At 41.0% G+C, this 12,278-nt stretch overlaps 1 protein-coding gene across 1 annotated transcript in view; it reads left to right on the plus strand.

Annotated features, from left to right (window-relative positions):
- Window positions 1-11,464: 11,464 nt before the first annotated feature.
- Window positions 11,465-12,278, plus strand: part of ADGRL4 (adhesion G protein-coupled receptor L4) — a 77,121-nt gene continuing 76,307 nt past the window's right edge. The window contains exon 1 of the mRNA XM_032696913.1: window positions 11,465-12,102. Within this exon, the coding sequence (XP_032552804.1) occupies window positions 12,081-12,102 (22 nt within the window). The 5' untranslated portion in view covers window positions 11,465-12,080. The remainder of the gene's footprint in view (window positions 12,103-12,278) is intronic.

Here is a 12,278-nt window from a genome sequence, read left to right on the forward strand (position 1 = left end):
GCTGAATTAACTTCAGCTTCTTTGACTTAAAGTGCCTTGAATCCACACACAACTTTTTAAAGAGAATTAATTGGCATCATAGGTCCTTTGTAATTAATCCTCCTTAAGGCTGAGGTAATGCAGCTTTGCAGCAGGTCTATCACTTACCCAATTACACACTGATTGCTGCACTCTCTAGTCCTCCATCTGGACATCTGTAGAGCTCTGGGATTCAAAGAGCTGCATGCTCAGTCCCATCTGGAGGGGTGTCACAAAAGCAAATGTCTACAAGATGTTGTTGTAGTAAATAAAGCCGAGATGGTAATTCCTGCTCCTGCTCCCCGTGCCAAGTCCAAGGAAAAATGTTTTGTGATAGTGACTGAAGACAAGACAGGAGCGAGCCTCAGTCAGTGCTCCCAACACCTGCCTCTTTTCTTGGAAAATGGAGAGCACTCTGGCAAGGCATTCTGCAGTGCACACACACAGTGTGCTTCCAACACACAGGAAAGTTTCTCAAAAATCCTTGTATAACCAAACAGGAACACAAGAAAAGCTGGCAGATTCCCAAGATACCATAATAAGAGGAAAACACCCTTTCTACATAAATGCTGAGATCTGACCAGGTGGAGACTCTTCACAGTGATCATAAATTATATGACCTGGCAGAAATTATATGACCTGGCAGAGGAGTGAGAGCTCTTCACACAGTCATTTCTGGGTCTGTGTTGTGAAGCTTGGAAAAGTCAGAACCGGAATCTGGAGCTGTGGGTCAGTGCCACAGTGCAGAGACAGAGCATGGGGGTCGAAATGCTGCGTGGCATCCTCAGATCAGAACATATAGTTGTGGGCTTTGATGGGCTAATGTGTGAACCAGGAGCACTCCTTAAGAAGTTTCAGTGATTTTTAAAACATTGTTTATGCTGCAAAGTGAGATGTGTGGGTGTTATGAAGGACAGCCCACGGCAAGGCAGCCAGCTTCTTTCAGTGTGCCCAATTTCAAGACAGGTTTTATTTTGTGAGTTGTCTAGGATTTCTTCCATTTCTGGGCCAGTCATTTCTCACCTAGGGGCAGACAGTATATTACAGACCCAGCTTAATTTCCTTAATGCCTGTACAGAACATCCATGCTACCGAGCACACTCCCTGCTTGTGGCTGCTGCCTTTCAAGTTTTTCCCTCTTGGGTATTTTTGGCAACAAGGATATCCCACTGCTTTAAATTATAGGGAGGAAAAGGTTTTCATGTGGATATTCTGCAGCTTTAAAAGAGGACCAAACATCTTAGTAGGATCATCACCTTCTCCAGCATAAAATTCTTCAGCAGTGCTTTTCCTCCCAGGGTTTCATCCTACCAGGCATTGACAGCTCGCCAAGGAAAGCACTTTCTGAACACATTTGCAGAGAGAAGCCTCCAAGAAAAGGAAAAAAAAAAAAAAAGGAAAAAAAAAACCAAACACCAAAACACAACAAACCACACACTGCTTTTTTACTTCATCCTCCAGGTTTCCTGCTCCTGAAACCATAATGTTGCTCCTCCAAAGCTACAAAGCCAAATCCATCCGACCGTGCGAGTGCCAATACACGACATTATCCTGTTTATATTAAAGGCTGCTGGAAGTGAGCAGTGTGTCTTCCAGGCTGCTCTCAAGGCAGTTTAGAAATAGAGCTGGCAAAACACAGCTGAGTTGTGGGAGAAGCATCGTGGCAGTTTAACACAGCCAGTCTCAGGCCTCCTGCCAGTTGTAGGAGGTGTCTCGTAAAGAACAGCGAGAAAAATCGCGGGGCTGACGTGCAAAAGTTTGCACGGGGGGTTCCTTGCCAAAACTGCCAGCTATGAAATCAAACAAATAGAACCTGCAAGCGAAATGGTTAACATGGGAATTTCTGTAAATCAGCTTTAGGAAGCGGAGTGGAAGCCCCTGCTTCCGTTTGACATAGCCCAGCACTCACTTCTTTGCCTCGTTTTAAAATTCCCATGTAAGCAAGCCTAGTATGCTAATAAAATACCAAGAAAACTTAAAGTTTAGAAGGCATTATTTTTATCCAGAGTAGCTTAAATCAGTTTCTTTTGGCCTTGTATACCTTACATCAGAGGGCAAGAAATATCAGACATTTGTTATTTCATCCAGCGTCTTGAACACACACATAATTATGTATTTTAAAGAAATGCTTAAAACATCTTTTTCTTGTAATGTAGACCAGTGGGAGAACCCTGAGAAAAGAATAGATTACAAGCATGCATAGCAACCACATGTCAGTTTAAAAACCATGAAATAACCAAGCATGAAGAGGGGAGTTAAGGGATTACATGTGGAAGAAGTAACTCTAAAAATTGTATTATTCTAGGTTTTAGTCCCACCATTATCATTATTTTTAATGGTGATTTTATATGCTGTTGAGTAACAGTTTGTCCACATCCTGGCTTTTATCGAAGGAACTGCTTGCACAACAATTGTGCTGGCAATAATCTCTAATACAGTTATGGTCACTTAATTAAACAATTTGGAAGTTTACTTTAGGTGACATTTCAAATTGAAATTTCAAGTACGTTATTCTATTACGTTCCCTCAGTATTGTTCAGTAAAATACTGTATTCAAGGAAATCCATGAAATTACAATTCAAAGGCTGTGATAAGAATGGATTATTTTTCTGGCGTTTTTAGCTCTCATTACAACTTTTGTTGCAAGACTAAGTCTACAGATTGAGTATAAAGTATATCAAGCTTTAAATTCAGGGATAAGTCATTGTTAGGACAGAGAATTTTGTGATAACACAGGCAGTAGATTAATCCACTCTGATGACAGCCTTGCAAGTCTATAAGGAACAGAACACAGAGCAAGATTTATCCATTGCACTGACAAGGACAGTGAGGGGAATGGGAAATGGAACAAAATTAGTCCATTTGCATGACAGCCTAAGACTATAATCATATGGTTCCACTCAAATTCTACAGTAATGGAACATAAAGAAAAAAGCATGAACAAGGCACATCATTTAAAATTATATTGTGCTCATCAACCTTTCCAGTGTCTGCAGAAAACATAATCAGGGAAAGAAAAATTAATTTCAGTCTGCTAAATTACACTGTAAATACAGAGGGGATACAGCAGAATTGTTCGAGCAAACTTATTCATGCAGCTTTCAGAAGTCTGGATAAATTCATGCTGCTCTGTATTCTCTAAGATGAGACTATCAAACTAGATCCTCAGCTTGCATAAAGCAGCAGAGTTCCCTCGACTTCAGCCAACTCAAAATCTCAAAATCTCCAAGGAAACCTTCTCCTTGATAGGGAGGCTTTGAAAATACTGAAACAAAAGATAACTCCAGATACCTGGGGGAGAATTTTAAAGAATGAAGGTTGGCAAACAATGTGAAATATAGAATAGCAAATCTATATATCCCTCTAGTTCCCTGAAACACACTGCATCATTTTGTGTGCCCAGATATTTCTAGGATCATGGCTGTGAGGCTGTGGGGAAGGGATTTGTGAGCTGAAGTCCAGCATATCACCATTTGAACTAGTTAAAGCAGCTGTGATGAGTGTAAGGGTTATAACACACGTAATATATCAAACATATTCTATAAATCTATAGATGGTTTGTTCTTTAAATAATGCAAACTAAGGCGTGGGCACCAAGCAAATATGATGTCATTATTGGAAAGCTCTTAAATGCTTTGTCTAAGGGTCAAAGTCAGAATTGCATTAATTTAGTCATGAACCTTTGCACTTTCTCATCTAAACAATAGAATCTCATTTTAATTTCCTTTCTTTTTCCACGTTAAATACAGGCATTTCTGTGAAGGAAGTTGCATATGAGTATCTGCACGTCTCCTTTCCTTCAAGCTTATGAGAAAAGCTCTGTCATATGGTATAATCAGCACTGACTGTGCCACATACATATAGCAGCAGCGTGTTCTGAGAATATTTTAAATATTTAATCTGAAAACATCTGAATTAGTAAGCGAAGACTTCAGTGTAACTGCCCAACCAGTACCTAAATAGACTCATTGTATTTTAGTTCTTTTAAAGAACAAGTCCTATAGTTGTGCACAAGCAAAGTTTCCACCAACTTTAGCTTGCAGGCAGGAGTTGCCTGCCACACCTGGGTGTTCACATACACAACCATGTCTGACTGAGGCAAACATGGATTTCTGGCTGCTTTTTGAGCATTGCAAACTATATTCTGTTCTGTTTTCGTTGTTATACCTGCAAGCAGACCTTAAAACAACTCAGGCTAATCTCCCCAAAGGCCAAATGGTCCCTTGTGAATGTGTGTGAGAACTTTGACATTGTGTTCACATGGAGCTTGATGTGGAGCACAGATTTGAATTTACTGAAGCAACTGACAGGGCTCTTTTTCTTATATGCACACTCAACATAGTATTGATGCCATTTAAAATTAATATGGAATAAAGGATGGGGGCAATCAAGCCAAACTGCTCACCAGCTACCTCCATTCAATCTCTCCTTGGCATTAGGAAGACAAATCAATTTAATCACTCTGCTACAACAATGTTTCTTATGCATTTTTGCATTTTTGCAGATTCCCTGCCTCATTCACAGGCTTTGTTTCTGTTTTCCCTTCCCAGCATCTACGTGGATTCCCAAGACAACCTTGATCTGGGTTAGCACTGCTGTGCAATGCAGAACATTAGAATTTCTAAGGGACTGGATGGGTTCTTAGCTGCTCTTATAAAAATAGCTCCTTCTTTTGTGATGGTGATTTGTGACACATCTCATTATGTTGTTTCAGAAACACACAGGGCAGTGTGTAAAATGAAGTTGTGCTTCGTGTGAGCAGTGCAGTCTCTGAGACTCTTGATTCTTGAATTGGCTGTGGTGGTCAGGACCTGTGGTGTCACATGCAGATGGAAATTCTTGGAGGGATTATCTGTATATGGGAATAAGATGTGAATATCCTGGATGCATTTCGACCAGTAAATCTTTAGCACTCAGTTGTTTGCAGAAGGTGAACGAGGGCTGGTCACGAGTGCTGTGAAAATGGAATTTGCTTTTAACTTCAAATGAATATTCATGAATAATTTCCTCCGCTATTTGCCTATCACTCATATTTAATGATATGGGAAATGGAATGAATAACAAGGTGCTGAAATTTGCTGACAATACACAATTATTTAAGTTAATATAAACCAAGGAGCAAAGTAAGGAATTTCAGGAGGAGCTAATAAAACCTGGGTGACTGACTAACAAGATACCAGATGAAGTTCAATGCAGATAAGTACAAGATAATGAACACTGTAAGAAATAATTTAAACTACTTGTGTGTTTTGGAGGGGTGTGAATTAGCTCTAACCTCTGGGTTAGGATGGATGTACTATCCTGCAGCAGTGAGGGAGGAAAAGTGCTGCAAGCCAGGGGCAGGATAAGCCCAGATCAGAAAGACATCTTCAGTCCTACTGCAGCTGTAAGCAGGGCTAATGTAAGACAGAAATAGAGACCTCTATAACTGTGTGCAGGAGGGCAAGCTGGGGGAAAAAAAATCACTGGATTTATTTATTTATAGTTAATTTCTCTTATTGGAGGTGGAATTGCATCAATTTAAACTAAAAGGCAACTCTGAAAGGGCATAGTTAAACAACTCAGGAGGAAAGGGCAGACACCTGTGAAAAGTGGTCTGGGGGATGCAAGATAAACTTGTAAGTTTACTTTCTAAGTCGAGAGAGCATCAGCATCATACAAAACATGCAGCTCTGTGATGGGCATATTTTAAGCTTTGAGACATGCTGAAGTCCAGCATCAAGCATTAGAGAACAGACAAAAAGGTTTAGCAATGAGTTATTAGGCTTATATTAAGATGTTAACAATTTCATTGAAGCAATTGACATAGATTGTCATGGTGGTCTCCAGCAGAGGGTCAAACCAGCAAACTACTGGCTTTAATTTTAGACCACGTCAATAGGACTCAGCAGAACTCAGCCATCAGTGCTCCAATACCACAGAAACATGAAGTGGGTGAGAACATGGCTCTAGATCAGTGTTCCATGCAGCAACAAAGTCTGAACTCTTCTGTAGCTGCTACAAACTCTCCACCATGTAGTATCAGAGTCCAGAGGAAACTCTTTGTGGAGTGAGTCCCCACAAGCAATGCACTTTACCAAGTGACTGGGATGATAGAAAAGCAATTAGATAATAGCAGGTTTGCCTGAGGACCTGTCCCTCCTGTTCCTCCTCTCTGTAAAGGCATTATCTGTGCTGTCATTGAGTGGAGAGACTTCACTTGTGCTCTGTGAGCTACTGCCAGCTTTCCTCCAAACTTTACAACTACCATGTTCCTGAAACCTTAAAGGGAGGAGATGATATCACAGGGGAAGAATGTTACAGAATAATTTAGTTCTTGGCCCATGCATCTCAGGGAACCTTCTGCCTAGGAGGGGATAATGCAAAAAGTCAGGTTTTGTGTGGTTGTTGTTTGTTATGCAGGTGTTTGGGTTTGACTTACAGCACTCTTGGCAGTTCATATGATGAACTTTCCACTCTCAGTCCTAAATGATCATTCATTATTTTCTTCTTCTGGGTATTATTTTGTTCCCCGCCCTGGTCCTCAAGCATTTTTCCTTCTGCAGGAGCTCTCAGATAGGAAATGCACACATTCCTGAGGAGTCACTGGGAGAAAGGATAAAGGGATGCAGCTGGGGGAAGATGGTAAGGAAGGAAAGAGGGCAGGGGCAAGAGAGCTCTGGCCGTGGCAGGACAGTGAGAAGAGGGGCAGAGCATAAAAGCAGCAGAGCACCACCAGTTTTCTGAGCTGTGATCCAGGGCATTGCTGACTAGGACTGGGAGGATGGAAAAGAGCATCTTCTCTTCCAGCACTGTGTACACCTCATCTGACCACAGTCCTCTCCATCCCTGTGGCCACAGCTAGCTGGTCACTCCTCTTGCTCTGCTCCCTTTGACCTGCATCTCTGCAAGATAAAACCCCAAGGTTCCTGAGAAGTGTAGGATCAAATCCTGAGATCCTTGCTTAGAATCTACTCAACCCTCAATAGATATGAAAGTTAATTCGATAAGGACCCAAATTCATATCATAATTTAACCATTTTTTAGAGTGTTACCTAAGGAGAAAAAATTCAGGGTGGTTTTTGTGGAACATTTTCCTGACGGAAGATTGACTGTAATGTTGTGAGGGTAGACACCTGGACAGGTCAGGCCAGCACCATGTCGTAGGCAAACAAGAAGTGTCAGAATTCTTCTCCCATGTGGAAAAAAAAAGAAAAAAAAAAGATGTAGTTGTGGTCTTGTAGGAGCCAGTCTGGTTGTCTCGTAGTTCACATATTAGCACTGCACTGTAAGAGCACTTTGCTTCTGATGCCCTGCTATAAAATGAGTGTACTAAAAGCAACTGGTAGTCTGGCATTTCATTGGTGTAATTATTCATGGAGTTCACTCTATTCCTTCTGCAGAGATGTGACTACAGTTACAATTCCACCATAGCATGACCAGTCCCAGGAGAACACAAACAGACATGGAAACTGAATTACTTTATCCCTTTTAGCTGTGGGGATCTTTATTCTCAGTCTGTGCATCTCTGCTGTATTAGAGCAGAGGCAGAAACAGAGCCGAATTTCAGGGTGGTTAATCTGGCTTCCAGAAACATTGCATTCACTTTAAATTCCCTCATTTCATGACTTCATCCAGGGTAAAACAAAGAGCAGAAAGAAAGTGGCTCTGAGCACTGAAATGTGCCATTTCCTTGAGATGGACACAGCTACGCAGATTTAGGAGGATGTGTGCATGCATATGTTTATGTGAGCTGGTGTGTTTTGCTTCAGAATTGCCTGAAGTTACATCATCCCAAGAGATATATTCAGCCCTGTATGCTCAGGTGGAATATGATGTTTGCACATAAAATGATAAGGATTTGTGAAGCTCTCAGACAGGAAGGTGGGGTGACACAGTTATAAAAAGACACTGGCACTACTTTTGGGCTGGAGTCCTCTGAGGTAGGCTGCCCTGTGATAGAATAGTCTGTGTTTGAAAGATATTTTCAAATTTTAACCAATCGTGGAAATTCATTACTTTATCTGACATTTAAGTACATTTTCAATTGTATCCAGATTTTAAGGACTAGACAAAAAAACTCAAACTATACTGGCTCTAGTAACAAGGATAAATGAAACGTTTCTGAAGGATTATAAAGACCATATGAATTCTTGAAGAGATAGGATTTGGTTTGAAACCAATAAATAAATTTGATACATTAAAAAAACAGCAAGCATCATAGAAAAAGCTTTATCCAATGCATTTGTGCATCCTCTGTTTTATATCACACGTTCCTTTTGGCAGTAAACTTGGTGATTCAAGAGAACAGTCATTAGTCAAAAAAAAAGCAAAGGCTGACAGATCTTGACCATATTTTTATTATTGGCATTAAGTGTTTATCATCCCAATTCAGCAACTGATACTTTCACATGCTTATGTGATAGAGATAAATGTGTGTGTGCATGAGCATGCATGTGGCTGTTCTGCACATGCAGAGTGGATTATATTGGAGCACCAAATTTGGTGAGATTCTTTGTTTTATGTATTGTGCAAGCAGTTTAAATTCGATCACACCAAAGTAATTAATATTTTTAATACAGCAGACCATGCTCATGTTCATTTAAAAGAAACACACCTCATACCAGCTCTATTCATGTTTTGATCCTTTGTTGGCATTATAGGCAGTGTCTGCTCCATATTTATCTGTATTTATTTTTTGAAAGTTACCTAAGACTGAGCTCTAGGAAGTCATCAGCTGTGGGTGTTAGCTTCATAGCATTGTCTGCACAATCAGCATCCCACTTGCCTTTAAAATCATTAGGAATAAACACATTTTTTCGTGATGCAAAGCTTGGAAAATATCCAATAATTTATAAAAGCAAGATGATATCTTCCTATCAGTTCATCAGCAAAACAACCAACTTGAGAATTTACAGTCACACGTAAGATACTGTAATCACAGTGATCAGTAACCAAAAATCTGTGTTTTGAAGTCAAGCATGTTAGTCTGTGTATATTCATTTACTTATGCCCTCCTGACTCAGTCATGCAAAGATAAATGAGCCCATTTATAAAATGAACAACACATTTAAGTGTAGAACTGGGGCTTTGCTTCCCATGTATAAGAATGGAAAGACTGTCTTTTGAAGTGTTTCCACAAACCATTTACTTTTAATGTTTCTTTATTTCAAGGCAAGCAGAGATGGATTCTGCAGTACTGACTTTCCACATTCTTGTAGCCATTTTATTTAGACTTTTTCTCCAGTCTTCCAGGAATATGCATGTTTGTCCATGTCCCTCCTCTCTGCCTATAAAGTCAGGCACCCATCAATACTGCAGTTTTGTGACACCTCAATATTTTTTTTTCAGCATATTTTGAAAATTGTGACAGCACAAATTTGAAAGTGTCTGCTTTCTCATGTGTTCACCTGCTCATCTCCACTTGTTTAAATCCTATCCCTGTGTGCCAATAGATATTATCAGTAAATCCTCCTGGTTTAATCTCCAAAATGTCTCAGAAATCTCTCCTTTCCTCTTCATTCTCCCCATAAAATCTTTGTCAAGTCCATCCTTCTCCACATCCATGTCTACTGCGACCTTGCTGTCCTCAGCCTCTAAATGACACTCACATTAGCCAGTTTTTAAAGTAGTGTAATGCAAAAGTAATCCACTGCTCCCAGTATTGAGATCTCATTAAGATATTTGTAAATCCCTCTTCTTCTCTGTCTCCCTGTTGCCTTCTAAATCTGATCGAAGCTCCTTTTATCACCCAGAGTTCCTCCTGACCTCGCCTACCTTCTGCTGTCCTTGCTCTGTTCTTCCACATCTTTCTTCTTTATGTGCTCCCTGCTCCATTGCCAGTCACAGTGTAAACCATTTGCCAATTAGACCTGTGCACTGCCCTCGATGCCATCCATGATATCTGGAAGTGGAGTCGCTATTCCAGATGGAAAATACTCCCATGTCATTGGCAGAGTCCCCTTTGTAAGTCCCCTTCATAAGTTTCAATCACTGACTACTAAAAAAGCAAGTTATCACGTATTTTCCTAAAAAAAAGGAAAGGAGATATTTGTCTTCTAATAGTAAGAATATTGTTTTTTTCTGAGTAATCCACAATTTCTCTTTAGGCCTTGAATCAGAAAAGGAATTAAAGTTTTTACTATAAATTTACTATCCCTGTGATTAAGAATTTGCTCTCCAAACAATCTATCCAAACACCTCTTGCAGAAAACTGATGTCTAAACCATGTTGAAATGTTCATCCCTTACTTTTCAAAAATACCTTTCCAGCTCTTAAGACCTGAATTTTAAGTTGTAACTTCTTGCTCTCTCCTCTTGCTTACTATTAAAATCTTTTAGCCTGGGGAATGAAAAGCCACGGGGCAGTAAGATATAATTTCTGCATTATGGGTTTCACAGCCCTTATTAGTACACTGATGTTTAGCAGCAGGATCTGTCAGTTAGTTCAGACCAGCCAAGTTTACAACACAGCTCCTGCCAGCACAAGGGACAGGACGTGCAGATCAAAGCTCTGCTCAGGTCATCTGATTTTCTGTTCCTGTGTCTCCGTGCATTAGATTACGGGAAAACTTAACAAAACAAACTAATTCCTAGTCCCTTCCTCTCTTACCCTTCAAGTCCTGTCCCCCTCACAAAGTCTTCCTACACCTGGGCCCTTTGTTCATTTTTCTGCGGTTCGTCAAAAATTAACATCCGGTTCCTGGAGCTTCCTCTCTCTTTGCCAAGGTGCTCCAGGGGTGCCTTGTGTCAACCAGACCCCTAAGTGCTGTTCCTACACCTCCCTGACCTGAGCAGAGTTTAACCCACTGAACTCCAACCAGCACTGATCATGAAGCTGGAAAATGACGGAAAGCAAATTGTTCCTAAAAAGTCTAGAAAAAATGTCACCACATCCACCTCCAGAGATAATTCCTAAGACGGGGCTAATAATGCTTTCCCACCAGGTACCTACCAAAGTGCCAGCCTCAAAACTCTCCAGTCAGACATGGCATATTTTGCCACAGTGACATCCCACAGCCTCATGTCTGTTTTATTTAGTTTAGAGAGATTCTCCACTCTTCCAGCAGTGTGCCTGCTTTACCAAATTGGTTATATTGAATATACAATAAATATATAATAACAATAAATATAATAAATATATAACAGTAAATATATAACTATATAAATATATAACTATATAAATATATATATATAAATAAATATATAAATAATAATAAATTGGCTATATTGATTATTATTACACAACACTCTATTTCAGTCCCACGAACTCATAGAAACTTGGTTCTCCTTGGGCTCCTGAGATTCCTGGCCATACAATTGTCTTCCTGCCTCTTTCTTCCCTGCCTATATGTCTTTGTTTTCCTCCTGAAGTGGAGTTCAGTGATTTCCTGTACCTCCCTTACAGCCCATGACCCTTAAAGCAACATTGCTTAGCTGCACTAAGGGTCCATCTCAAAACTGAGGAAAGCCGTGGGAAGAACAACTGCAGTCAGTCAAGATTGATCCAAAAAAAGGAGTCTTGGGGCTCACACATACTCATCTCACCAGGAAAAGGTGGAAGGAAGCTTGTAGACCGTTACCTCTGAGGTCACAAACTCTGAGCAAGTCGCTAATCTCCTCCACCTCTTCCTCACCCTCCCTCATCTGCTGCTCCATTCTGCTGCTGCTCCTGTACTTCTCCTGCCAGCAAGCTGCTGTCACCCCTTCCAGCTTCATCCTCCCCCTGACCCACTCTCCCAAACAGCTCCTTTACCCCGTGCTCCTCTAACCTCCTCACTCCGCAATCTTCCCTGAGATCCTCTGCAGGCTCCTGTTTCCCTTTGGCTTTCTCACTGCTTTCCTACTTGCCAGAAGAGCAGGTCCTCAGCCCCTCCTGACCCTTCCTGTCCTGCCTGTTGAGCCTCAGGAGCTTCTGGAAGTTTGGGAGAAAGGGCAGTGTCAGGGCTGTGCCTGGACTGGGACATCGCTCTCCTGACGGGCATATGTGTGTATTTTGCACATGGTCAGATATTTTAAGGCAGGCAGGTTTTTTCTGTGACACAGAGGCTCTACACCAGGCACTGCACAGCAACAGCATCACCAATGAAACTGCTTCCATTCCTAGGTAGGTGAAATCCCTGTCCCTGGGGAGCGAGTGGCAGATGAGAAGGGAGTGGGATCTGGCAAGGGGAAATCGGTGTATTGGGGATGGTGGAAACTTGGGGGATACGCAGGACTAAAAGTCCCCATAGCTTTGATCAGTGTTGCTACTGCATTCAGCAGTTGCATGGTTAGTATCAT

This window comes from Chiroxiphia lanceolata, chromosome 9, assembly GCF_009829145.1.
Source record: "Chiroxiphia lanceolata isolate bChiLan1 chromosome 9, bChiLan1.pri, whole genome shotgun sequence".
Classification (NCBI taxonomy): Eukaryota; Metazoa; Chordata; class Aves; order Passeriformes; family Pipridae; genus Chiroxiphia; species Chiroxiphia lanceolata.